This window comes from Phoenix dactylifera, chromosome 14, assembly GCF_051530095.1.
Source record: "Phoenix dactylifera cultivar Ajwa chromosome 14, Ajwa_hap1_PhDact_Kaust_v1.1, whole genome shotgun sequence".
NCBI lineage: Eukaryota > Viridiplantae > Streptophyta > Magnoliopsida > Arecales > Arecaceae > Phoenix > Phoenix dactylifera.
Window position 1 is genome coordinate 3,037,934 of NC_143203.1, and position 27,558 is coordinate 3,065,491.

The 27,558-nt window shown below is 46.7% G+C and overlaps 1 protein-coding gene across 13 annotated transcripts in view; it reads left to right on the forward strand.

Annotated features, from left to right (window-relative positions):
- The window catches only part of LOC103697338 (Alkaline-phosphatase-like family protein), a 66,118-nt gene extending 39,148 nt beyond the window's left edge, over window positions 1–26,970 (forward strand). For 2 of the 13 annotated variants that reach the window (XR_005509451.3, XR_015973196.2), the window contains 16 exons: window positions 1,269–1,346; window positions 1,574–1,699; window positions 1,786–1,875; window positions 2,910–2,945; window positions 3,057–3,112; window positions 4,401–4,548; window positions 18,701–19,157; window positions 19,265–19,356; window positions 19,503–20,058; window positions 20,161–20,299; window positions 24,419–24,460; window positions 24,770–24,935; window positions 25,600–25,683; window positions 26,184–26,319; window positions 26,394–26,415; window positions 26,528–26,970. Coding sequence is in view for 6 of the 13 variants with exons in the window: in XM_039121323.3 (XP_038977251.3) it covers window positions 1,269–1,346; window positions 1,574–1,699; window positions 1,786–1,875; window positions 2,910–2,945; window positions 3,057–3,112; window positions 4,401–4,548; window positions 18,701–19,157; window positions 19,265–19,356; window positions 19,503–20,058; window positions 20,161–20,299; window positions 24,419–24,460; window positions 24,770–24,935; window positions 25,600–25,683; window positions 26,184–26,279 (2,166 nt within the window). In the remaining 7 variants the exon portion in view is untranslated. Of the gene's footprint in view, window positions 1–1,268; window positions 1,347–1,573; window positions 1,700–1,785; window positions 1,876–2,909; window positions 2,946–3,056; window positions 3,113–4,400; window positions 4,549–18,700; window positions 19,158–19,264; window positions 19,357–19,502; window positions 20,059–20,160; window positions 20,305–24,418; window positions 24,461–24,695; window positions 24,936–25,599; window positions 25,684–26,183 lie in introns of those variants that run through there. The other 11 variants (XR_015973197.2, XR_015973199.2, XR_005509450.3 and 8 more) reach the window with 7 other exon arrangements.
- The last annotated feature ends 588 nt before the right edge of the window (window positions 26,971–27,558 follow it).

Below are 27,558 nucleotides of genomic sequence, written 5' to 3' on the forward strand. Positions count from 1 at the left end.
ATTGGCTGAGGTGCTGACTTGAACTAGCAAGCCGGTTAGAGTGGGCTGACCGACCAACGGTAATAAGCCACGTGTCTCCAATTCAAGTATATTTAAAGCCATTAACAACCATTAAAGGAACAATCACAATCCCGTAATTGAGGGGCGGTTACATCTTATCTCGAGCAAATAAGCCATTACTGTACGATCAATAAGATTAAGATTCCCCATGTGCACAACATGGGGACTGTTACCAAGTAGTTAAGGCCCACTTCTGCCTTACTCAGTAACAGACATCAACCTCTTTCTATATAAGGGGTTATATGGGGACCTCTAGGTATGTTTTCGTAAGCTCTCGCACTCTCTCACAATCTGTAACTCTCTCAAATTTTTTCTATTCCTCCAGAATCCGGCTGACTTAAACATTGGAGGGTCCCCCGCCGGACAAACTCTGGCAAGTGGATTTCCCTTTCTAGTTTTAGGTTGGATATTCATGCTAGGCGAGCTTTTTCATCCAAGTTCAAGTTCAATCATTGTCCTAGCCTCTAAGTGTTCAGCTTGGAGCTCTATCTACCGACCTCACTGCTTCACTTCGGATTTTGTCTGACCTCAGCGGTTCAATTTGGATTCTTGGTAGGTTTCTAAATTAAGTGCAATTAGGGACACTATATGCATGTACCATAATGTAGCCTTTTGTTGTCAAACTTTATTTTGCTGGTTTCTTTGCCTGTTTTATGATGAGAAAATTGTTTCTTGGTCAGAGAAGCTACCAACTCCGTGCATTTAGATCCTAGGTTTTCATCTTGTGTGTTCATCCAATTGAAATCCCATGTTTTTTGACTTCAAGTCTCCTTTTTGTCTCCAAGCATGGACGGAAGAGGGGTGTTGCAAATATCGAAAACATGAAATTTTGACACTTTGACTTCAGCAGAATGAAATTCTGAATATCTCAAAAAAAAAGAGGGGCTAGTGTCAATCTGCTATCCCAGTTTCTAAAGATTTTTTTTATTAAAAAAATAAATTCTCTGAAGTTCTCTTGACAACATAGTTCAATGCATCTAAAATAAAATGACATGCATTCTGGCAAGTTTTCTAATAATTTTGTTTTATGCTTGTCCAAAACCATAAGAAATCATTCTTTTTTAAAGACATTGCACTCATTTATAGTTCATAAATATTACATCTTATTGCTCTCAGTAATTAAATAATTCCCTGTCAGTTGCTTTTCATACAATCTTTGTTTATATTTTCAATAATGTTGCAATTCTTGTGCCTCCAACTGGTGTTAGGATCATGCAGGGCACATATTTGGTGTTGATTCTACTCCAATGATACAAAAGTTGGAGCAATATAATAGTATCTTGGAGGTAAATTTTCTTAAAATTCAACTATTTAAATATTAATTGCAGTAAAAGCACTCTTGCCTAGCTTATTTTTCTTGCTTTGACTTAGAAGCAAATTATGTTGCCACTAGGGAAGAATAGTATTTCTCGAATGTACTTAGATTATGGAAGTTATTCTAGTGTGTAACTATCCTTATGCACTTCATAACGCTTTGGTCTCAGCTTTTGAATATTTAACTGCCATTTTGCAGAAAGTTGTTGATGTGCTGAAGAGCCAGTCTGGACCTGGTGGTCCTCATGAGAACACTTTTCTTGTTGTGATGGGGGATCATGGCCAAACCTTAAATGGCGATCATGGTGGAGGCACTCCTGAGGAGGTTTATCCATCTTTTCATTTTTTTTAAAAATATTAATACATGCTCATATTTTACCTTCTTGCTGATTATTACCATATCCTGTGCAGGTTGAAACATCGCTATTTGCGATGAGTTTGAGAAGCCCTCCAGCTTCTATTTCGTCCATTCTTGATTTGAATTCCTGCAAACTTGATTTGGTATTTTTATGACCTGTGTGAAGCGTATTCATGTAACTGATTGATTTTATATTCAGATTGCATACCTTGTTGTAAATGGAATCTTCAGACCAAATTCTTAAGCAATGCCTATTTGAACTCATATTTTCAGATCATTTGGCTATGCTGATTTTACCAGTGCCCCTTGGTGTGTAAAAAAAATAATATTGCACTTTGGCATGAGAAAGAAATTTATACAAAATATAGATAGATAAATGCATAATTGCATACTTGTAGATAAGCGGATAACACATACCTACTCAGCAGTTCTTGTGACTCTGATTTGCTAAAAAAATAGTTTTCTATATCATGCAATGGAAAATAACCTATCTTATCACATGGTCTTTATATAGTTTTAAAATATTATTAAAATTTTGATGGGAATTGCCTGTACGTATTAATTTTTTGAAGATTAAAACAATATATCCACATTGCTTATAGTGGTAAAATAGAAACAATTGCATTTTCATAATAAAAGTGCATCTTGCTTCTCTAAATTCCCATGAAAAGCAGAGGAAAAAAAAATAAATAAAGAGCTACAAATGATTTTCAATTTTGCCTGCGGATTGGTTTGTTCCTCCAACATAGGTGGCATTTTAAATGCCCACCTAAACACTTCCATGGGAATTATCAGCTAATGGGATATATAGCCTGTTTTACTGTTGTAATTTTTGTTACCAACTGGCCCTGTATTGTTCGTATCACTATCATATCATCTTTGAATTCTTGGACATCTGATGTTTACCTGCACCCACAAATTTTGGACCTAGTCAAACAACTGATGTGTGTTCATTGAACTAATTGAAGCGATCACTTAAATAATGAAACAAAACAACCTTTAATAATCGAAGTGCAGCTATTGACTCTTCTGCACTTTATCTAATTTTTACTCCTCTTGCTGCTCAAATTTTTTCCTTGTTTTATTATATCTGAGAAAAATATTATGCGGTCGGCATCAGTAAGCTTTGACATAAACTACTTATATGTTTTTGTTTGTTAATGTTTCAAATTCTTAGGATGGAGAAAAGATATGCATTGGCACCATCCAACAGGTCAGATGCAATTATATGTTCTCTAGACTGTTGATTTATCAATACCATCTATACTCTTCTAACTCATTTTAGTTCATGGTTTATTTTTTTGTTGTCATTTGTTTGTTGCAGCTTGATTTTGCAGCAACTGTGGCAGCACTTCTTGGTATTCCTACTCCTTTTGGAAGGTGCATAATAAATATGGGAATTTATGCCAGAGCTATAATACTATATCAAAATTTTTGTTTACCTGGAAATTTATCTATAGATGTATAATATTTTGTTAAATATTGAATAGTCTTACCTCCAGTGAGGTGCTCTTATATGAGCACTTATTTCCTAGGCTTTAGGGCTCTATAATGCTAAATTTTTCTTATTTCTCATGCTTATGTTTGTGCTTGTGGGAACTGTTTACTTTATAACAAGTCTTTACCTCCCAAATATGCAATTGCATTTTCTTGGTGCCATTGACCTATCCATTTTGTTGATTTCCTCTTTTGTTGACAATAAGCAATCTGTTACTTGACATACAAATACAAAGACTGAAATGCTGTGTGCTGAACCTCGCGACTGCTGGGCATGAACTGGCATGGCTTGGTAGTATGCCGTATTATGCCATGCCGTGTCGGTTATGCTCCAAAGCTTATAGCAAAACATGAACAGGGGTAAATGTGGGTCCCTGTCAGTTTGTGTCAATGGACACTGGCACAGATGAATACACATAATATATAGGTACTTATCACCTATATCATGCCCCTACTTGTTTGGTGCAATCCATGATGTATGGTATATACTGGTACTTACTGCACCTAAATATTTAATAATATTACACCTATAAGGTAGTCGACCAACAATTTATATTGGCATTTCCTTCCAAGGAACCATCGACAACTGGACCTATACTGCTGTCAGAGTTTGCAACATAAATATATGACTTTCACGTAAGTTATATCTTCTGGATGCAATATGTATTTTCCCTATGTGGACTGATAATATAAATTGACAACCTACTCGAAGTCTTCTTTATTTGGACCATAATAGCTCACCATGAAAAGAATTCATACCATGTATGTACTTATATACCAAATCATCTAGTAGGAACCTTCTGATTTTTAATGTACTTGAATGATGTAATGTTTTCATCTTCACCAAATGCCTACAAATTTATTTGCAAAGAATATCCCACAAACCACAAATAAGAGTCTGTAAAATGAGAAACCTCTAATTTCTCATAAAAAATAGAGAATTTCTTCCATCCTCCCTGTTTGTATTATAAGTGTGTGAATCCTTCAAACAGACAAACATAGACACATGCACATATTCACACACACACCCACACAACCAACTCCTTGACATGTCTTCACAAATTATGTTCTATATGTTGGTTATTTCTTTTGTACCTGCTCCAAATTTTCCGTAGTAAACATATTTGAATTTTGCTGTCTCATTGAAACATTTTTGTTATTCTGTTTCTAGCATCGGGCATGTAAATCCTGAATTATATGCTTTAAGTGCTTCTACATGGGATGGGCAAAAGATGGGTACTAATAATTGCAAATCTTGGTCAAATTTGGAAGCTTGGATGCAAAATTATGCCAACACTCTCTGCATAAATTGCTGGCAGGTAATGTTTATGCCCACTTGTTTATGCTAGGATAACATTATTCTCAGTGTAAATGGGAGGAACAGGGCTACGTAATTGAATGAAAATATTTATGATTTGATCTTTTATTCTTTTCTACTTAGGAAAATATATTTCAGTAGCAAGAAAGTAAGCCTCCCAGTGGCCTTTCATGTGGTCGATTGTACAGTGCATATCAATTTCCTGCTTGGGAAAGATGTTCAAATAAGTATATTATGTACTTCATTGTCTCTCCATCATTGTCACCTATAGGGAGTGTTTTGATCTTTCAATATCTACTCCAGTACGTAACAAAGCCCTAGCTGTGGACAAGGCAAAATTCTAGCAACATTAAGAGTGCTATGTAACAGTTCTCTCAAGTCTTTTTGGTTGAAGGAATTTCTTGTAAGATATCATTTCTATGCAAGGATCAAGGGATCCATTAAACATAGAAAGCATGTCAGAATTACTTGATAATTTTTCAGAAGTTGGGGTTTGGGTGCGTTAGACAACTGATTGGTGGAAAAGTAGCCACCAAGGTGTACCTGACCTTTATTTTATTTTTATTTATTGCTATGCTTTTTGTTACATTCTGAAACTGAGGAACCAGAGCGGAGAGAGAGAGGGAGTGAGCGGAGAGAGAGAGAGAAGCTGCTTCAAGGATCGTGCGGTGAAGGGGCATTCTGTCGAGCACTGGGTGGGCGGACCGATGGGAGATCTCGGGCCTGGCAAGCCGACGGGTGTCGATTGGCTCCAGCGGCCGGCTCCGGTGCAGGGGATTGTAGTGTCAGCTCCGGCGTGGTCCGCGGTGGCTCAGGGGAGACCAGTGCAGCCGGAAATGTCCTATTTCCAGCCTAGTGTGGAGGAGTTGGCGGACCTGGAACGGCTGTTCCCTCGGGTGGTAGTGGTTTCATCGGAGCGGCTGGAGCAGGCCCGGACGGAGTGGGAGGGAAGGGCCGTCATCGTGAGGAATCTGGGACGGCGCGTCTAGGCGGAGCTGGTTGCGCGAGATCTTCAAATCCGGAGCAAGTTAAAGGCTCCGATTGAAGCTTTCCCCATGGCAAACGGGCTCATGACCCTCCGGTTCGGATCGGAGGATGATCGGGAGGTTGCGATGGGGACTGGCCTGTGGTTGGTGGCGGGCCAGCTTATGGTAATGGAGAAGTGGTTGCCCGATTTCAACCCGGGCACCCACATTGTCAGCTGGACGGTGGTCTGGGTCTGGCTGCCAGAGCTACCTGTGGAATACTGGGACAAGACAACTATTATGTCGATACTGGCGGAGGCGGGGCGACCACTGGATCTCAACGCCTCTACTAGTGAACGCTGGCGCATCGGCTATGCCCGGGCGAAGGTGGAGATCAATGCCCTCCTCTCCTTGGTACCTGGTGCTTTTGTCTTCGGGGGGAAGCAGAAGTTCTGGCAGGTGGCTATGCTTTCGGTGCGCTCGCATGGGGCATCAAGACGGCGATTGCCAGCTTCACCGGGAGAAGGGCCAGGAGGTTACAACGATGACTGACCAGGGAGACAAGCGTACGGAGGGGGGCTCTTTCGTCGAGCCAGCGGTTGGGGCGCGGGGCGTCGGCCCCTGGATGCTCGCGTCCCGGGCTTGGTGGCAGAGGGGCGGAGCTTTCAAAGGGGGTGCGGGGAGGAAGACGGTGTCTAAGCCTGCTCCCGAGTCAACCCAAGAGGCGAGTCAGAAGGAAGCGGAGCCAATCCTAGGTGATGCCGGTCCGAGATCGCCTGCGTCTTCTCCGGACACTGGGGGCTGGCAGAAGCCCAAGAAGATTGCCCGGCGTATCTCGCCGGCGAAGAAGGGAGGGGAGGGCAGCTCCGGGCTACATGCGGAGACGAAGACGAGTCAGCTGGGCGGGTTGGCCCCGAGTCAGAATCGGCCAGTGGGCCCCCAAGGCCGGGTGTCAAAGCGAGGCCCAAGTCCACCGAGGGCCCCAACCCGGGCCAGCGGCCCAGGCCCAGCCAGTGTTGCGCCAGCTGTTGCTGGGCCGTCTATTGGGAGCCCGGCCCAGGCCCAAGAGCGATCGGTGGACCCGGCCCAGGCAATCGAGCTCGGTGGACCCGGCCCGCTGAAACGAGCTAGGAGTCCAACGAGGCACCGGAAGGGGGAGCCGCTGGTTGCTCGCCCGCCTGTGGGGAGGGTGTTAGGAACCCCGCTCGGCCGACGGCTTCCCAACAAGCTATCCCGCTGATTGCAAGTCTTTTGCCTTGCTTGAACTTCTTCCTTGGCCGAATGTAGGTAACGCCGGGGATCAACTCAATGAAAGATATCAACAATGAAGCAAAACTTGATTTTGTATTTCACTAACTTGAAGAACAACTAAGGACAACGAAGAACGACGAAGAACAATAAGAGAAAGCAAAAGAAATCTAGTGGAGATTGATGTATCAACCACTAGCCCAAGTCCTAGAACAAAGATCTATGGACCGACATCCATTGAAGGCCTAACCCCTCAATGGTCCCTAGGCCTTGCGGCCGACTCTTCTCACAAGAGAAAACATGAAGAAATACTTTGATCATTGGCTGCCCTACAATGGCTCCTCCCAAGCTTATTTATAGACTAAACCCTAGACAAAACTAAGTAACTTGTCATCACATGGATCCAAGGCCTTTCCACCGTTGATGGGCATGAAATCCATGGCTCAAAATCACCCAAGAAGGGCCTTCTCTCGGCTGAAACTTGGCTTGCTCTTGGCCATTGGATGGAAGAGAATGGAAGGCTGGATCTGCTTGGATCTCGCGGACCGGACGCACGGGACGCGTGTCCCGGTTGACCGGGTCGCGCGCCCCGGCTGGGCGTGTCCCGGCCTGGACGGGCGCCAGGCAGGCGGGCGCCAGGCTGGCGGGCGCGCACGGGCGCGCGCGTGGGCGCTGGCGCACGGGCGGGCGCGGTCGGCTGGGTGCTGGTGCACGGGCGGGCGCAGGCGGGCGCGCGGCGGGCGCGGGCGCAGGCGGGCGCGGGCGCAGGCGGGCGCACGACGGGCGCGCGGGTCGGGCGCGGGCGCGGCCGCGCGGGCGCGCTGGCGGGCGCGGGCGCGGGCGCGCGGGCGGGCAGATGCGCGCGCGCGGCTGGGCGCGGGTCTGGACGCGCGCGCGCGGCTGGGCGCGGGCCTGGACGCGCGGGCAAGGCTGGGCGCGGTCCTGGGCGCGCTGGCACGGCTGGGCGCGGGCCTGGGCGCGCTGGCGCGGCTGGGCACGGGCCTGGGCGCTCGTGGGCATGGCTGGGCGCGGGCCTGGGCGCGCTGGCACGGCTGGGCGCGGGCCTGGGCGTGCACGGGCCTGGGCATGCGGCCACTGTGACTGGCTGCTGTCGGCAGGCACTGTAGCTGGCGAGGTTCTTTCCAGCGAACCTCGCCGCACTGTAGCAGGCATTGTCACTGTAGCTGGCTGCTGGCAGCGGCACTGTAGCTGGCGAGCTGACCGCGGTTAGGCCTTGCTGTGGCATGGCTTTGGTGGGGCTGCGCATGCTGTGGGCCCGGCCATTGTTGGGCATGCTTGGCCGAGGCTTGGGCACACTTGGGCGCGCAGTTGCCTTGGCCGAGGTTGGGCGCACTCGGCCTAGGCTTGGCATGTATGGGCGCGTGCTGCAGGGTGTGTGCGCGCAGGGGTGCGGTGGCGAAATGGGCGCGCACAGGGGCGCGCGCTGCAGGGCATGTGCACGCAGGGGCGCGCACAGCTGAATGGGTGCGCGCAGAGCCGCGCGCTGCTGGTGCCCGCGCAGAGGCCTGCGCGCGGGCAGTGGGGGGCGCGGAGGGCCGCGCATGTGCTGCCGCTGCTGGTGCGCGCTCGGCGGGCTGCGCGCAGGCTGTGGGCGTGGTGCGCGGCAGCCGGGTGGGGACGCTGGCAGGCGCACGGGCCGGAGGCCATGCGCAAGCGGGCGCGCGTGGTGCTGGCGTGCGTGCTGAGCATGCGGTGGCCATGGGGGCGCGCAGTGGCCTGCGCGTGCCATGGATGGGCTGGGCGCGCGGTTGGCCGCGCGCTGCTGTGGCTGCTGCAAAGGACGCCAAATCTCGCGTAGGCGTTGGGCACGGCCTGCGCGGGGCTGCACCATGGGTTGGCTTGGTCGGCCAACGCTTGGATTGGCCTCCAAGCAATGAATCTGTCTCGGGCATTGGTCTTGGCCGAGGTTGGCCTCGGCCAAATTAGCATTGTCTTGGCTTTTGAGCGAGGTTGGCCTCGCTTGACCCGGCTGAAATTTGACTGGGCGGAGCGGGGTTGCTAACATTCCCCCTCCCTTGGAAACGACCCTTGTCCTCAAGGGTCGAGCATGACTGCGGCCGAAGTGGATCTTCAACAACTCCTCTGTTGTAAGATGCTGCCCACTGCTTCTTTTGGCCGCCGATGGCAAACTCCATGATCATGGCTTCATAATCGATACTGATTCTGCCCAATCTATGAAGCCATGGATGACCAAGGACGATATCAAGGCTTACTAGCTGAAGAACATGCAAATCAACCTTGATCTGTACTCCTTGGACATTGAGGTGTACCTCCTTGATGATGTTGCTGCACTTAATCTTTTTCCCACTTGCCACCTTAACCTCTAATGGCTCAATGGGTGTACTCCGTAGTCCCAATTTCTGTTGAATCACTGAACTAATGAAATTATGGGAATAGGTGTTGTCAACAAGAAGTGGTACCTCGTATCTGTCGATCCAAGCCGTGAGTTGCATAGTAGTTGGCCGCTGAATCATGTTCATCGTCCGTGTGGCTATCTTGGCATCTTCCTGGCTATGGATTGGCTCAGTGTGGTTTGAAGAATCTGGAAGAATTCCGCTGCTCTTTGGTGGTGCAACCAACTTCGTAGTTGCAGAATTTTCTGCACTAAATTCTGCAGCAGGGGTGTCTTCCCTTTGCAGCTGAAAGTCCACTGCTACATCACCTGGTTCCTTGGTTGCATTGGCTGGGGCTTCTGTTGCAATAACCGAGGGTGACCTGCTTTCGGTTGCTGGAGTTTCTGAGGCCAAAGACTCCTCAGCCTCTTCCCATACAATGGGCGCAGAAGCTGAATTTTCTGCGCTCATGTGTGCAGAATTTTCAGGTTGAACCATGGCAGAATCGCTGTCCACCTGAAGCATGTTGGCTTGACTGGATTCCTCACTAGATAGTTCTTCATCTCGGGTTGTGGTTGGAGTGAAAACAGCAACCTTTTCATTTGATTTTGCTGCGTGAACTGCAGTCACAATCTTCATGTAACCATGTGCTGAATCTGAAATTTCAGCAACATGTTCTTTGGGTTTTTCGTTGCTGCTGTCAACATGGGCTTGGCCGGATGCACATTGGTGGCCTATCCTCCACATGGCGCTGCACTTGAAACACAAACCCCTTTTGGTGTAGTCCTGCAACTTCTCCTTATTCAGCTTCTTGGCCGCAGGTGGCTGCGGTTTGGATATGCTTGCAGAAATTGCCATGGTTGCTGGAACAGAATCCTTGGACTTGCTGCTGTGGGTGGCTGCTGCCGCCTCCTTGCCCATGGATGATGCTTGGAATAGCAAGGGCCTGCTGCCAATGCTGTGGGCGGATTCCACTGCTGCAACGCCGGCTGGCTGTTCCTCTTTTGGGCTTGCCGTTGCTAAGTTTTTATAGTTGCAGAATTTTTCAGCGGCTCCCTTTCTAACACAGAAACTTGGGCGGTCAATGTTGGGACTCCTTGGTCTCTTTTCTTGAAGCCGTGATCTCCCAAAGTCTCTTTCACCATGGTCATCAGCAAACAACCCTTTCCTCCTCCCATCCATGTGTTCTCTCCGGCCTTCAAGCCTTCGAGCATGGAAAGGTTCATCTTCGGATTCGGTACCTTCATCATAGTACCTCTTATACCTCATTTCTTCCTCAATACTTCGGCCTTCTAACCTTCTTTTTTCTTTTATCCTCTTCTTTCTTAGGATTTCTCTCCAGTCATCTCCTGAATCACCCTCACTGTCATGCCTTGCCGGACCTCGCCGTAAGGCATATGACCAAGGGTTCTCACCATGAGACCTTCTGTCCTCCCTCTCTCTTGTTTTTTTCACATAGTCTTTCCTCTCATTTTCATACACCCTCTTATTTTCTCTCATAAGACACCTCTCTATCCTCTCTCCATTTCCATTAGCTTCTCTTCTCATGGCGGTCAAAGTGGTTACCAAATGTCCAAGCATCCTTTCAACCTTGGCGTTATTCTTTTCATAGGTTTTAAGGATACATGAACCAATGTCCAACTCCATGAAATCCTTCTCTTAGAATTTTTCACAAACACCTTGTTGCAGAAATTTTCTGCAACACAGAAACTTCTATAATCAGTCCCCAAACCTCCTGCGGTTGTCACCCAATGGATGAACCAACCCTCCTGATGTGTACACCACTCAATCAGCCTCCGACAGGGGTTTTACAAGGATGAAAAACAGAAAACTGAATCTCCCAATCGACTACAAGTTCTAGTCCAATATAGGATGCAGAATTTTTTTATGAACTCTACCAACAACTATGATCTGAATTTTAACCTTGGATCCAATAGAATATGCAATGAAAACTCAGATCTGGAAGATGGTATGCGTGCGTTACCTCCTTGAGGGGAGTCTTCGACGAAGCTTCTCTTGGATCTTCTTCCGCCGAAGCTCTCAATGAAAGCACCAATTGTTAGGAACCCCGCTCGGCCGACGGCTTCCCAACAAGCTATCCCGCTGATTGCAAGTCTTTTGCCTTGCTTGAACTTCTTCCTTGGCCGAATGTAGGTAACGCCGGGGATCAACTCAATGAAAGATATCAACAATGAAGCAAAACTTGATTTTGTATTTCACTAACTTGAAGAACAACTAAGGACAACGAAGAACGACGAAGAACAATAAGAGAAAGCAAAAGAAATCTAGTGGAGATTGATGTATCAACCACTAGCCCAAGTCCTAGAACAAAGATCTATGGACCGACATCCATTGAAGGCCTAACCCCTCAATGGTCCCTAGGCCTTGCGGCCGACTCTTCTCACAAGAGAAAACATGAAGAAATACTTTGATCATTGGCTGCCCTACAATGGCTCCTCCCAAGCTTATTTATAGACTAAACCCTAGACAAAACTAAGTAACTTGTCATCACATGGATCCAAGGCCTTTCCACCGTTGATGGGCATGAAATCCATGGCTCAAAATCACCCAAGAAGGGCCTTCTCTCGGCTGAAACTTGGCTTGCTCTTGGCCATTGGATGGAAGAGAATGGAAGGCTGGATCTGCTTGGATCTCGCGGACCGGACGCACGGGACGCGTGTCCCGGTTGACCGGGTCGCGCGCCCCGGCTGGGCGTGTCCCGGCCTGGACGGGCGCCAGGCAGGCGGGCGCCAGGCTGGCGGGCGCGCACGGGCGCGCGCGTGGGCGCTGGCGCACGGGCGGGCGCGGTCGGCTGGGTGCTGGTGCACGGGCGGGCGCAGGCGGGCGCGCAGCGGGCGCGGGCGCAGGCGGGCGCGGGCGTAGGCGGGCGCACGACGGGCGCGCGGGTCGGGCGCGGGCGCGGCCGCGCGGTCGGGCGCGTGGGCGGGCAGATGCGCGCGCGCGGCTGGGCGCGGGTCTGGACGCGCGCGCGCGGCTGGGCGCGGGCCTGGACGCGCGGGCAAGGCTGGGCGCGGTCCTGGGCGCGCTGGCACGGCTGGGCGCGGTCCTGGGCGTGCTGGCACGGCTGGGCACGGGCCTGGGCGTGCTGGCGCGGCTGGGCACGGGCCTGGGCGCGGGCCTGGGCGCGCTGGCACGGCTGGGCGCGGGCCTGGGCGTGCACGGGCCTGGGCATGCGGCCACTGTGACTGGCTGCTGTCGGCAGGCACTGTAGCTGGCGAGGTTCTTTCCAGCGAACCTCGCCGCACTGTAGCAGGCATTGTCACTGTAGCTGGCTGCTGGCAGCGGCACTGTAGCTGGCGAGCTGACCGCGGTTAGGCCTTGCTGTGGCATGGCTTTGGTGGGGCTGCGCATGCTGTGGGCCCGGCCATTGTTGGGCATGCTTGGCCGAGGCTTGGGCACACTTGGGCGCGCAGTTGCCTTGGCCGAGGTTGGGCGCACTCGGCCTAGGCTTGGCATGTATGGGCGCGTGCTGCAGGGTGTGTGCGCGCAGGGGTGCGGTGGCGAAATGGGCGCGCACAGGGGCGCGCGCTGCAGGGCATGTGCACGCAGGGGCGCGCACAGCTGAATGGGTGCGCGCAGAGCCGCGCGCTGCTGGTGCCCGCGCAGAGGCCTGCGCGCGGGCAGTGGGGGGCGCGGAGGGCCGCGCATGTGCTGCCGCTGCTGGTGCGCGCTCGGCGGGCTGCGCGCAGGCTGTGGGCGTGGTGCGCGGCAGCCGGGTGGGGACGCTGGCAGGCGCACGGGCCGGAGGCCATGCGCAAGCGGGCGCGCGTGGTGCTGGCGTGCGTGCTGAGCATGCGGTGGCCATGGGGGCGCGCAGTGGCCTGCGCGTGCCATGGATGGGCTGGGCGCGCGGTTGGCCGCGCGCTGCTGTGGCTGCTGCAAAGGACGCCAAATCTCGCGTAGGCGTTGGGCACGGCCTGCGCGGGGCTGCACCATGGGTTGGCTTGGTCGGCCAACGCTTGGATTGGCCTCCAAGCAATGAATCTGTCTCGGGCATTGGTCTTGGCCGAGGTTGGCCTCGGCCAAATTAGCATTGTCTTGGCTTTGAGCGAGGTTGGCCTCGCTTGACCCGGCTGAAATTTGACTGGGCGGAGCGGGGTTGCTAACAGAGGGTCCCGGCGATACACGGTGACTGGCGCTGCTTCTGGAGCCGGAGCCTGTCGCCGGGCCATCACGGAGGGTGCACGTACCCGAGGAGCAGGCGGACGAGGCGGAGCGGGTGATGGAGAACGCCAGTGAGTCTCGGCGGATCCGGCGTTTCGGCGGGGACGGATCACCTGCGATGGGTCGACCGTCTCAGGCTCATCGACGGCGGCGGCGAACTAGCTTGGCGGTGCTCCGGAGGTATCTCCTGTTGCCTATGGTTCGGGTACGGCAGAGGGGGGTAGCGAGAAGTTGGTTGATAGCTGGAATCCTGGGTGTCAACCGTCGTCCTGGGCACAGGGGAAACAAGAAGCTGTCCCCGATTCTATGGACCGGGAGGCGCAATCGGAACGGTTGGGGGCTCTGGCACGGGGTGGACCGGCACGCTCTGAGGGGTCTTCGGTGTTCAGTGGACCGGCACGCCCTCAGGCTCCTGTTGTGGCACGGGAAGCTGGGCATAGTGGGAAGAATGGTGCTCCTGTGAGCTCTAATGGGCCGGCACATGATGAGGTAGTGCTTCAAATGGAGATCATGGCACGACAGGGGAATGGGAAGGAAGTGAATCCAACTGTTGAAGGCGGGTCACAAGAGACTACGATCCGGTCGGCAGCCCCTCCACCTTCTCAATGAAAGTTCTACTTTGGATTGCCGGGGGGCGGGGAAACTGTCCTTTAGGCCGGCTTTTCGAAGGCTAGTTAGCCTTCATGATCCTGATATTTGTATTCTGCTTGAGACGAGGTTTTCGGGTGCCAGTCTGGAGCGGGCTAGGCGAGCTATTCCGAGATCGTGGGGGACATATGCTGTAGAGTCGCAGGGTATGTCCGGAGGCATTATGGTCATGTGAAGATTGGGGTCGTGCATCATCGATGTGTTTCATAGGTGTAGCCAGCATGTGGCTTTAGTGATTACAGAGAATTGTGGGGCTCCATGGGTGCTATTAGCTGTCTATGCGAGCACAGAGTACAGGGAGAGGAGGGTGTTATGGGAGGAAGCCACCTCACTTCTTCAACTGGGGCATCCGGTATTGATTGCGGGGGATTTCAACTGTATCGATGGTCCAGAGGAGAAGCGTGGTGGATTGGCCTTCACCAACAAAATTGAGGTTAGGGAATTTCAGGATTTCCTTCTGTCCAATGGGCTTGCTGACCTTGGCTTCACTGGTCCGAGGTTTACCTGGTGCAACAACTAATTGGGGCGGGCACGTGTCTGGGAGCGGATCGATCGTGTCTTCGCCTCGACTGGGTGGATTCGGTGGTTTCCAGATTATTGGGTACGACACTTGCCCAGGATTGCCTCAGACCATAGCCCTGTTCTGGTGAGTACCTCGCACTCTTTTCAGTCTTATAGTCCATTTCGTTTTGAGAAGGTTTGGTTGTCCTACCCGCGGTCGTGGGATGTGGTGAGAGAGGCATGGCGCTCGCCAGTTCGGAGGAATGTGATGTATAGGGTGACACGGAAGTTGGAGTTGACTAGACGCCGACTGATCAAGAGGAACAAGGAGGAGGTGGGGGATCTTGTCAGGAAAGTAGAGGAAGTCGAAACATCCATCACCAAACTACAGGCCCTAGAGGATGGTGAGGGGGGATTAGCAGAGGGTGACCAGGGTGAGCTCAGAGGGCTTCTGGCTATGCATCATTCTTTTTTGAGTCAGCAGGAGGTGTTTTGGAGGCAGAAGTCGAGAGTTCAGTGAATCACAGAGGGTGATCAGAACACGAAGTTTTTCCACCAGTCGACCATCATTAGGAGACAACAGAACAGAATCCGCAGGATACGGGAGGGTAGTGGACAGGTGTTAGAGGACATGGATGTTGTGAGGAGGGTTTTGGAGCAGTTCTTCCGTGCCAGATGGACCGAGTCGGGGAGCACGAGTGGTAGTTCATGGGGGCCGGCCCCTGAGGAGCAAGTATCTAGGGATGAGAATGAGGCCTTGATCAGACCTGTGTCGGATATAGAGATTCGGGAAGCTCTCTGATCCTTGGGTGAGGATAAAACTCCGGGGCCGGATGGCTTTTCCCCACTTTTTTTCAGGAGGTATTGGCACATTGTCAGACAGGAGGTGCTTGCAGCGGTTCAGCAGTTCTTTGCATCTGCGTCGATGCCTGAGGAGTGGAGGCGGACCTTCATCACATTGATCCCGAAGAGACTAGACCCAGTGGAGCCGAGCCATTACCGACCGATCAGTCTATGCACTACATTGTATAAGGTGGTGGCGAAGGTATTGGTTCAGAGAGTGAGAGGGATCCTTCCTAGGATTATATGCCCTGAGCAGGGAGCCTTTATTGGTGGACAGTCTATTTCTGATAATGTCCTCATTGCTCACGAATTCATGACAGATCTGCAAAGGGCACCTCGGTGTAGGAGTCTGATGGGGGTCAAACTAGATATGGAGCGGGCTTACGACAGGATGAGATGGGATTTTGTGAGACAGTCCTTGGAGTTGCTTGGCTTTCACCCTCAGTGGATCAGGTGGATTTAGGGTTGTATTTTGTCCCCATCCTTTGCCCTCATAATTAATGGTTCCCCGTCGAGCTTTTTCGAGTCTTCAGTGGGTCTGAGTTAGAGTTGTCCCCTTTCTCCACTATTGTTCATCATTTGTTCAGACTCTTATGTCGCGGGCACTTCGACAGGCAACTTTGACTCAGGAGGTAGAGGCCTACAGACCGGCGACAGGAGCGACCTATATTTCACATCTGCTCTTTGCGGATGATTGTTTACTTCTGGCACGCCCGACGAGGAGATCAACACAGTCCATCAGGAGGATCCTAGAGTGCTACTGTGGTGCGTCAGGTCAGCTGGTTAACCTGACGAAGTCGACCATTTGCTTTAGCCCAAAGGTCGACCAGAGGGCGAAGGCCTCCATTCTGAGCAGTCTGGGGATTGGTGAGCAGGAAGGTATGCTTAGATACCTCGGGGTTCCAATTACGGGGAGGCGACTGCGGAGGGGAGAGTGCACATCTATGGAGGCGAGCATTAGGCGTAGGTTGGAGAGTTGGCAGACTAGCGCCTTATCGATGATGGGCAGGGTCACCCGTGTGAGGTCAGTGTTGAGTTCTATCCCAGTATACATAATGACTAACACACTGGTACCTATTGCTATACTTCGTGATTTGGAGAGGATGTTCAGGAGTTTTATCGGGGTAGGTGTTGGGACAGAGGGGGCGTCCACCTTCTGGCCTGGGAGGTTGTGTGTCAGCCGATTAGTCGAGGAGGCTTGGGGATCCATTCTCTACTACATCGCAGGGAGTTATTGGCCACTAGGTTGGCAGTTAGGTATATTCTGGAGCCGCGGAGCCTCTGGGTCTCCATACTGCGGGCGAAGTATGGGGATCCAGTCACCCCGGACGCATTCTGTGTGGGTCGTGCTTCGTCGTTTATCTGAAGGGAGATTTGTGATCGTGCCCTGGGGGTGCTTTCGGTGATTAGATGGGAGGTTAGGGACGGGCAGACTATCAGCATCCTGGAGGATAGGTGGCTGGCGGAGGATACATTGCGGGGCTGGCCCACCCCGATTGACTATGAATGGTTAGAGGGTCGCACAGTCAGTGACTTGTTTGCTCGAGGGGAGCGGAGATGGGATGTGGATCTTGTCAGGAGAGTCTTTGGTGAGCAGCTTGCGGAGCGAGTCCTTTCTGTGCCGATCCCAGTGGAGGGGGTGGAGGATAGGAGGGTATGGAGACTGACTGGTCAGACGACAGTAGGTGTTCGAGATATACTGAGGATGAGTGGGGGATTGGCGGCTCGGCAGTTGGAGGGAAGCTGGATCTGGAGGCTACGGGTTCATCTTCGCGTCGCACTTTTTCTGTGGAAGGTAGCCTGGGGCTGCCTACCCACGAGGAGCGTTCTGGTGCGGCGGGGGGTGAGGGTTTCCTCAGCATGCGGAGCTTGTCCGGAGGTGGAGACCATATACCATGTGCTGATTGAGTGTCCACGGGCCAGTCGGGTATGGAGGAGTGCAGGGGTTCAATTTGTCCAGGGGCAGAGGTGGTCGTCCATTAGGGAGTTCCTGCTCTTTTTGGAGGAGTCGGCATCTGGTCCCGGATTGGAGGAGAGAGGCTCTCGGGCGGCCTACCTGGCCTACCACGTGTGGTTGAACAGGAACACCCAAGTTTTTGATAGCAGTACGCCCCCGAGAGTGGTGGCAGTCAGAGCTTTATTACATGCTTCAGAGTTCACCAGTGCTGCTGAGATTTCACCCTCTGGCCTGGCCAGGGACATCTGGGGCCCCTTTCCTACTCTTGTAACGCTCGGGTTTGTGTGCGTATCTTGGGTGCCCCCACCCTCTGGCTTCCTGAATGTGAATTTTGATGGCAGTGTGGCGGACGATGGGAGATGTGGAGGTGCAGCTTTTGTCATCAGAGATCATGAGTCCAGACTAGTAGCGGCAGGAGGTCAGCGAATCTTCGATGCCTCGGTGGTGTGTGCTGAGCTCAGAGCGGCCTGGGAGGGCATCTTCTTTGCCGATTGGACCTTGGGTACAGATCAGCTTATTCTCGAGGGCGACTCGGCTATGGTGATCGACTAGATCCGGGGTCGGGGGCGTGCGTGGGAGGGTAGGCCACTGCTTCTCGATATTCGCAGACTGCTGCAGGTGTGTGTTGCCCATCAGGCCACACATACCTACATAGAAGCGAATGGAGCAGCTGATTGGGTTGCCTCCTATGCAGCTCACCATTCTGGTGGTTTTGTGTGGTTGGGGGGTGACAGATTGCCGGTTTCTTTTTCTGCCTTGTTGTTTTCTGATTTTCTTGGTCGTGTCCACACCCGTAGGGTGTGAACTGCCGTTGTACCACAAAAAAAAAAAAAAAAAAAACTGATTTTGGAGTCTTTTATGAAAAACCTAGGATGATTGGGATTCTTGCATCTACAAAGAAAAGAAAGCTCCCATTTTTGGAATTGCGCAAGTAACTCTTTTCTATGCTGGTTATGATCTCTTGCGACATGCCACATTCTATATTTCTCATGTCAATCTAATTAACTCATGAAAACACTTACACATTTTTTGTTAAATGGCACAGCATAAATGCACAATTTTCTTTAGTTGCTATATATTATTAGTTTGGTGATGTTTCTATGGCCATTAGGATTCAATGAAAAGTTGCCTTTAATACTAAATTACTTATCTGGTGGTATGTCATGCATTTCTATCTCCATTGGGGCTGTGGTAGTTGCTCATCTGTGGTACATCAATGAATAAATATTCAAGCAATGCGCATTAAAATCTAAAACATATTAATTATGTGCAGTACATCATGAAACTGACGTCAAGCATTTCTATCCTCATTTCTATCCTCATCTTGATTTCATTCAACAAAGATTATTCGATTTAGCTTGAGCTACCTCTAAACTTGTTGACATATTTTATCATATCATCCTTATTTTGCATGGTTGTTTGCATAATTATTATGGTCTTTTTATCTTGCAGGTGAAAAGATACATTGATCTCTATTCTGCAACATCAGTTATTGGATTACCTTCAGAAGACTTGCACCATGTAGCAGAATTATATGCACAAGCACAGACAAGCTCGTCAAATACCAAAAAGTCCACTTGCTTATCTGAAAATGGCATCTCTAATGAAACTCAAGATAGTTCAGCATCCGTTCTTCAGTTGCAAATCGATGCATATTCTAATTTCTTAGAGAATGTTGCCAAGCTTGCTCGCTCAGCATGGACTGAATTTGACTTAATATTGATGGCCATTGGTATCTGCTTTATGCTAGTATCCCTTTCCATACATCTTTTTGCTATTGGAAGGGTAAATATTGTATGTGGGTCATTTTATGCTGTATCAGGCATTTGTGCCTATCCTTTTAGTCTCTTTACTGCTTTTCTTTTGGTCGTAATACGTGCAGCCAGTTTCCTATCGAACAGTTACATATGTAAGTTCTCAGTTGCTTTTGCATACTCCTGCATGTACAGCCTTCCGTCATTCTAATTTGTTCATTCCATTTCTAATATTTCTTTCTTTTTGCATTATGAAAATTAGTAATGGAAGGAAGAGTGGCAAACTTTCTTCTGGCTACAACTGGTATTCTCAACTTACGATATTCAGTCAGGAATGGGAAGTTTTCAAAAGACGTGAGTATTAGTAGTAGTAGTGAAGACTCAAATATCTTCATGTGTTCAGTTTCTAATAATGTTATTGCTGAAATTGTACATTGTGGATATGCGAGTTTCATGATGTAGTGCATTTTCTGGGTTTGACTTATACTGTCAATTTGCAGGAGTTTGTCTTTCTTCTTATAAATATTATTATTAGATTTGGCATTGGATTTGGGATGTCAAAGCAGACAGTTGGTTCAACGTCTTTGAATGCACAGTATTTGAATATACTCGGTATCTATGAGGGTCACCCTCTTTGGATGATGCTGTTGGAGATATTACCAGTGATTATGTTATCCTTATTGGCTATCTTTCTATATAAGTGCACTTTAGGGATATCTTGTTGGGGATACTTGAAATATCTTCTTATAATGGGTTCCAGTTTTAGCTATATGCTCATCTCAGTCCATTGGGTGTCAGAAAGCAAATTAATCGCTATGTCCATGGTGATTCAAGATATTGGAAGGAATTTGGCACCTCGAATAGTTTTTGCTGTTGGATTAGGGCTCCTAGTATCATCATTGCTTTCTCGGATTCTTGGCCTGAAAGATAGGGATTTAAATCCAATTGCAAGTTTAACCATTTCAACTGTTTCTATGCTTTCTTCATGGAGCCCAACCATCTTGATTCTACTTGGAAGGCAAGGTCCATTTGTTGGTTTGATTTGCATAATTGGAGGTATTTGTTTGGAAGTTTTATGTTTATTGCTTATAATAGTTCTTTTCAGCACTTGAATTCTTAAAATAACATGTTTATATTGGGATGGTTTTTGTATGACAGCATGGTGTATTGTAAGGGCAGAGAAGGAACAACAGATAAAATCCAAAAGTGGGACTTTGGGAGGGTTTGCCATTAGTCCTGTTCATGTAACACAATGGAACCTCCTAGCAGTCTGTCTATTTTTTTATACTGGTCATTGGTAAGGTACTTTCCATTTGGATGAATTTTGGTATATCATACATTTACTGATAAAATAAAATCAGATCTGTCTTACATTTTGTGATTGTAAGCTTTTATTGATGTTCAGCCAATTCAATTTATTTTCTTCAGCATTTGCTTTCAATAGCTTAGTTAAGCTTGTTTAAAGAGACTGAAATACTTATTTAAATTTAACTTGCGGTACTTTTTAGTGCATCATAGATGATTTACACCTGAAAATTGTTGTGCTCTCTCTCTCTCTTCCAGTGTTTAGGCACATGCATGCAGATATACACAGTAACTCATAATCGGAGTTATTGGTGTCTTACATGATTGTTGACAAGAATGCACCTTTTCTCCTGAAGACATTTACTAGCATCATTGTTGTTGTTTGCGCAACAAATGCGCTGCAAAAGTTGATGGTGCCTTTGCATCTGTATACATGACTGATGAATCTATGTTAAAAATGGTGTTATGTTCATCTTTAGAAGACTGACACCTGAGTTCATGCTTCACGTATTGCATTGTTTTCTGTTTAATACATATGGAATGGGTTTTCTACAAGTGGGCTAAATGCATTCAATAGATATGCAACCATTGCACACAATGCATCAGTTAAAAGTCCAGAATACTCTCATTTTTCCAAACATTTGCTAGAATGAAATGCGAAGGAATTGCTTTGGTCATCCTGCATGGATTAATACCTACGTGCATAATGTATAACTACTGTATGCATGTATATATTCTAGTATGATATGTTGTCCATGTGCTGAGAATTGAGCTTACATATGAAAATATAGAGGGGCAATTTTTCAAGAAGAGATATGTTGCATCATGAACATGTCCTTATGTGTTGATGACTGATGGTGATCGACCATTAGGTTTGGTGGGGTCAAATACAGAAGAAGAAAGAGATAGAGAGAAGAAGAAGAAGAAGAAGAAGGCAGAGGGAGTGGGCAACTCAATGTTCTTTGTATTCTTAATGATGCAATCTTTGTGTTCTCAATTCAATAGCAATGGATTTATATGGACAACTCAAAACCCTAATAAAAGTCCGTACTAAAATAAAATTCCCACGTTAAAATAAAACTTATGACCCTCCAAAAATAAAATTTCCTAATTTTCAAATAAAATAAAATATTCTAAATTCTATATTTGCGCCTAACATAAGTGCGCCCAGATTTCTTATTAGTGGATGGTCCATACTCTCCTAGTTGGAAAGAACTTGGCTCTAGAGAGTCTAATTGTAAGTACCACTTTAGAAGCTTAGAACCTAAGGTGTGAACTCATCTTTTGTTATCCAAAAAGCATTAGATGAAGGGTGACCTTTCCATCGGATAAGATAACAATGGAAACCATCATTAAAAGAAGTAACTATCTCATTTTAGTCTCCTTTGGTTGCTGAGAAAAATGTGGCGCCTTAGGAATTGAAGTATCTACAAGATCACTAGATGGCAAAGTAGGATGCTTAAAGGTGCCTCAGTAAGATAATAATTCCTCCATAATGAAAATAGGACTAATATTCATACGATCAGGTAAATCAAGTAAATATTCATTAAGTCCAAGTTTTCTAATGATGGGGAATGAGTTAATGGCTCGGGCATGTAATTTTTTGAAGGAATATTTTGGCAAGCATTTTGGATATATGTGAACCATGACAATATTCTGGGTTATAGTGTGATATGATCAAGTATAGGGACAATGAAAGTATGCAGATGTAGACTTAAAATTGCAATAATATGAATCCTAAACAACTACAATACACATATGCAAGACTAGTAACTTTAATGCAAATGATATGCCAAAGTACAGAAATTAGACTAGATGCAGCAAATAAGAAGGCTAGATGCAAATAAAGGTTAGGTGCAAACAAACTAGAATGTAGTTTTCTTTTTTTTTTTTGAAGAACAAGAATAAGGTTAAACTTGGAACTAAAGCAACTTACCAATGAGCCAATCAAATATATATCAATCAAGCTTCCAATGGAAAAATCTTATCTCAAAAAGAGCACATTAAACCACTATTTCACCTTCTAACAAAAAGAAACTCATTGCAGAGGTAGAATTTGCAGAAATAGATACCAAAAATGGAATCAATGCATTGAAATTAGTTAGGGACAGATTTTTGGAAAATTTTGCAGATGCTGATGTGGCTTAAATGTGAAGCAGGTGATGTGGCGATGACGTGGCAAGGGATGCTGATGTGGCAATGTTGACTGGATGCTGATTGGTTGTTGGCACAACGACTGAATGCTGACGTGACAATATTGACTGGAGGGGATAAAAGCCAAATGGGTTGGATTTGGATTAGATTTGGATCTACAGGGCTTCCTTGCGAGGCCTCAAATCTGAAGCCCTAGTGTGTGTGGCCATGTGTGAGGCCGTCTAGTGATTGAGGGGAGAACGATTTGTGGGAGGTTTGAGAGTTGGAGACATGGTCGGCGGAACCATCCCGAACAGCCCAATTTGGGGTGTTTTGAGCCGTACCGGCGGCGGATTGGGATGGTTTCGGCAACCAAACCGAAACGCCGTCGTCGGAGGGGTTGAAGGAGACGGAAAAAGAGGAAAAGAGAGAGAGAGAGTGGAGGAGGGAGGGAGAGAGAGAGGAAAGAAGAGAGGTCAGCCTAGGGCCGATCGACGGAGGCCGGGGAGCCTGCGCGCAAAGGAGGTGGAGGCCGGGGAGATGCAGAGGCGGGGCTTCGCCTTCGGTCCTCAGGGGCCCTTTTTATTTTTGAATTAAGTTGAAGTCGGCAAACTCATTATCGACTTCACTTAATTTTTCTTAAATAATATTTTTTATTTTTGTGATATTTAAGTATAATCGGCAAACGATTTGCCGACTTCACTTAAAAAATGCCAAATTTATTAACGGCCGACCCTGTTTCTAATAAAACAGGAACCCGGCTGTGGCCTCCGCCTCCTGCCTAAGCGCCGGCCTCCTTTCTTCCTCCCTCTCTCCTCTCTCTCTCTGTTTCATAGTTGGAGAGTGTGTGTGTTGGAGATTGGAGTGTTGGCAATTGATCGAGGATGGATGGAGTGCAAGAGGGTCCAATGAGGGTTTTGGGGGTTCTGTGAGGCGGTGGAAGGAGTTGGGAAAGGGCATCGACAGTGAGCGAGGGCTCGAATGGCAGAGAGGAAATGGTGAGAGATCGGAGAGGTAGAGCGGCAAGAGGCAGAAGGAAGGTTGGGGTGGCGATCAGGCACTGGACGGTAATGGGGAAGGGGGCATGACCTCTTGATGGCCCTTGGAGGTCAAGGGTGTAGATAAAGGTTGACAATGCTCGAGAGTGGAGACGATATGGAAGAGGATGGTGTTTAGTAGATATTTTTCGGAGATCTGCTGTGGATGAGCTCGTGATGGTGGTGAGGGTGAGGCGAGTCTGATGGAGAAGAATAGGATGAGGATGGTGGCGATTAGAAAATAGGGGATTGTTTTGTGTTTTTTTAATTTTTTTTTTCTTGGTGTTGGTGTGATGGGGTGTGGATGGTGGTGGTGGTGGCAGCAGATCTGGGGAGGGTGGTGCATTGAGTTGCTAGGGCTGTGGTGATGGTGCAGCGAAGGGGCTATGGTAGTGAGGGTGGATCGAAGTTAGCTTTGATACCAATTGATGGACAACAAAAGAAGAAAAGAGATAGAGAGAAGAAGAAGATGAGGAAGAAGAGAAGGCAGAGGGAGAGGGCAACTCAGTCTTCCTTGTATTCTCAATAATGTAATCTGTGTTTTCAATTAACATAGCAATGTGTTTACATAGACACCTCAAAACCCTAATAAGAGTCCACAAAAAAATAAAATTCGAAGTCCAAATAAAATTTTAGAATCCAAATAAAATAAAAAATTCTATTTTTTAAATAAGATAAAATTCTCTAATTTCTATATTTGCACGTAACACAAGTGCGCCTAGATTCCTTATTGGTGGATGGTCGTCTGTCACTACTTTCGAATGATAAATGACGTTCATTCACATAAACACTGTAGTATGCACATATATAAGTCGTGTCTAATTTATGTCTCTGGTTCATTCTTATTTACATGCATATTCTTTCGTGCTATATGCATGCATGAAATGGCTGTTCTTTTTACATGTATAAGAAATGTTTGTAATGTGAATTAAATTTTGCAGGTGTACTTTTGATGGCCTTCGGTATAGCGCAGCATTTATTGGGTGAGCTAGGAACTTTTTTTTTTTCAAATTTTTTCTTGAACAATACCATGGTAATGTGCCACCATCATAGTTTGAATGCTGGACCTCCCTAAGGGCAAACCCTCACGAGAGGGGGATCATCCAGCTGAGCTAACTGCTGTTAGCTATATTTTTATTTATTTGATGTTAAACTGTCAAACTGTTAGTTCTGTTCTTATTTTTTTCAAGTGTATGATGTCTTTATTCATCTAACCAGTGTACACCTTTTTCTGGATGCTGAAGTTGTCCATCGACTTCGATAATCAGTTTCATTACTGTCTTCTTATTCAGGTTTGATCATTTCAATATCATTCGCCAAGGTATTCTACTGGCAATTGATACTTTCGGTGTCTCTCACATTGTTCCCATTCTTAGCCTTCCATTTCTTGTCATGCTCCATCCTCAGAACTCTGAGGAAAACAAGGCAAAGGGTATCATTTTTGTTAAATTAACTCAGGTAATGACCTATCGATCTTGAATATTATTTAATTTGCCTTCTTTCAAGATATTTGTCTATTTCACCTCTTCTTAGTCTCATTGCTTCGATAAACATTCTTGTCGTCATATATGTGTAAAGAAATACCTGTTCTACTTTACATTTTAACGGTTTGGATGAGAGAGAGAGAGCATCTGGACAATTGGCTGTCAGAAGTGTATACCATAGGCTGTTAATGAATGCGCAGATATTTTAATTTATCAGTTGATGGCATACAGGAATGACCTTCTGTTATGACCACATATCTGCTTGAGCTCTGAGCCATGCTTTGTAAAGTACAATTACTTAGATTTCTTCACATTATTTCTTGCTCTTGTTGTCATCATCTCCTATCAATTGGAAGATCCTGACAGCCAAAAGAATTTTGTATCTTTGATGAAGTTTTCTGTCGGCTTCAGTCATTTGGATCGCCCTTGACTTGGTTGGTATCTTGCTCTAAAAAAACCCGGATGATCAGGTGCTTTTTTTTCAAAATAAATGGAATTAATTCAATTTCAGTTCAAATTGTCAATAAAAAGTACACTGTATAAGTAGTAAAATAACTCTCCCTCAATTGCTCATTGTTGTAAATTATATGAGTTGATATGATGTTTTGTTTACATGTTTTTTAATTCTGTCATTTCAGGTATTCTTAATTTATGGGCTTATAACATCAGTGACAACTATGTTCGCGATTATATGTGTTACAATTCACAGACGACATTTGATGGTAAGTTTGTTTTCCAAGTTCCCATCTTTCTCTGCATTACTAGGTTTTATGGATCACCACAGCAAGATTTTAGGATCCATAATTTGATAGATGTGCTTTGGGACACCAATTTCATAGTTGGAAATTTCATAGAGTTGCATGGGAAGTTCAGACAATTTCAAAGATTTTTGGAAAAATATTAATAGGTACATTATGAGGTTAACAACACTATTGGCAACAAAAGATCAGGTGATTAACACAGGTAGAATTACTAGTTTGGCTTTCACTAAGAGGAATAGATTGAAGGGAACTCATTTATACCTGCAATTCATGTGACCAATGTCCAACCTGATCGTTTAATCAGTCTCACCTTCAAGTGGAGGGAACCAAATGGTTTTGAATGTTTTAAGTCAGATCAGATCCAATCAGACAATTTTCAGATTAAGTCAAGGTTGCCTGCTTGCAACCTAATTTTTCAGGCGCTGTTGATTTTTATCTTGTATTTCATTTTTATCTTACAGGTATGGGGATTATTTGCGCCAAAATATGTTTTCGAAGCGATGGGCCTTCTTCTAACAGATGTCGTAATTTGCTTGGCATCTCTCTACTATTATTGACAGGGCAGCAACCTGTGTCAAGAAAGCTGCCAAAAGTCAGGTGCAGCATTTTCTTTGTTGATGCTCTTTTCAGAAAATTTTGGCTGGTGATCATTTTAAACAAATTCTTTTCAGGAGCTAATTCATTCAAATTCTGGTAATAGTGGTTGTCGCTGATAGCGAAATGCATTTACTGAAAATTTAAGGTTATCATGGTTGATCCGAAAAATCAAATCCAGCTGACATCCATAGACTTGGAATGAATGCAGGCATCTTCTTTGACAAGTTTCTAAATGGATCATTATTTTCTGATAAATACAAAGTGCATATTCACCATGAAGGCTCCAGAAAGTTGAATTACTGTTTTGAGTCTATTCCAAGCTTTGTTGAAGCGTCTTACATTTTGTTGATTTTGTTCTTGAATATTTGTTATCAAATTGTCATACGAAGCATTAGATGGTTGGGTGGATTGCTCCTTCTCAAACAGCGGACCTGAGCTCAAGTGTTGTCATTAGCACCGAGGCTTTCTTAAATTTTCCATCGATGAAACAATTTTTTGGAGTTCTTTTACAGCAATCGATGGTGAGCTTGTCGTTGCCATGGAAATCCTCTTTCTCATCACCCTCACTTGTCATTATGTTCAACTCTGTAACAAAGATACGGCTAGACAAAATCATTTGAATCTATGCAAGAACTCCATCAGGATCCCTCATTTTCCTTTTTTCCTCCTTTTTTGACTTTTGTCTATACTCTGCATATACATGTTTCAGGCTATGCCTCCGTCAGTATAGAAAGATCGAAACGGCCTGTACATCCTTCCAAATGGATTGGTCTGTTTTTGGCTGCTCTAAGCTTGCAAAATTTCTGGTGGAATAACATCCAGTGTATGATAATTTCTGGTAGAATAAGGTTGCATAATTAGCAGTTAGAATAATGACTAAAATATAAAGGAGAGAAAAGTTGAGGAGACATATATAAGATTTATCATAATTTTTTCTCCGCTTAAATCTCTTCTCCTTTTTTTTTTTTTTACTTCATTTGGATGTCTAATCCGAGATTCCCTTATTTTGAGCTACTTTGTTTTCATTTACTAAGCTATGTAATTGATGAGTGAAACCCTAAAACTTTCAGTCTATATAAAAATAAATGGGTTGGGTATAGGTTTATTACTTTTGTGCAATTGCAAATGAGTTGGATATAAATTAAAGGGTCTTTGACTCAAATCTAACCTATCTAGCTTGATTCCAACCCATAGCTTTTGAAGCATCTCAAGATCTATACTCTTCAGAGAATTCCAGAC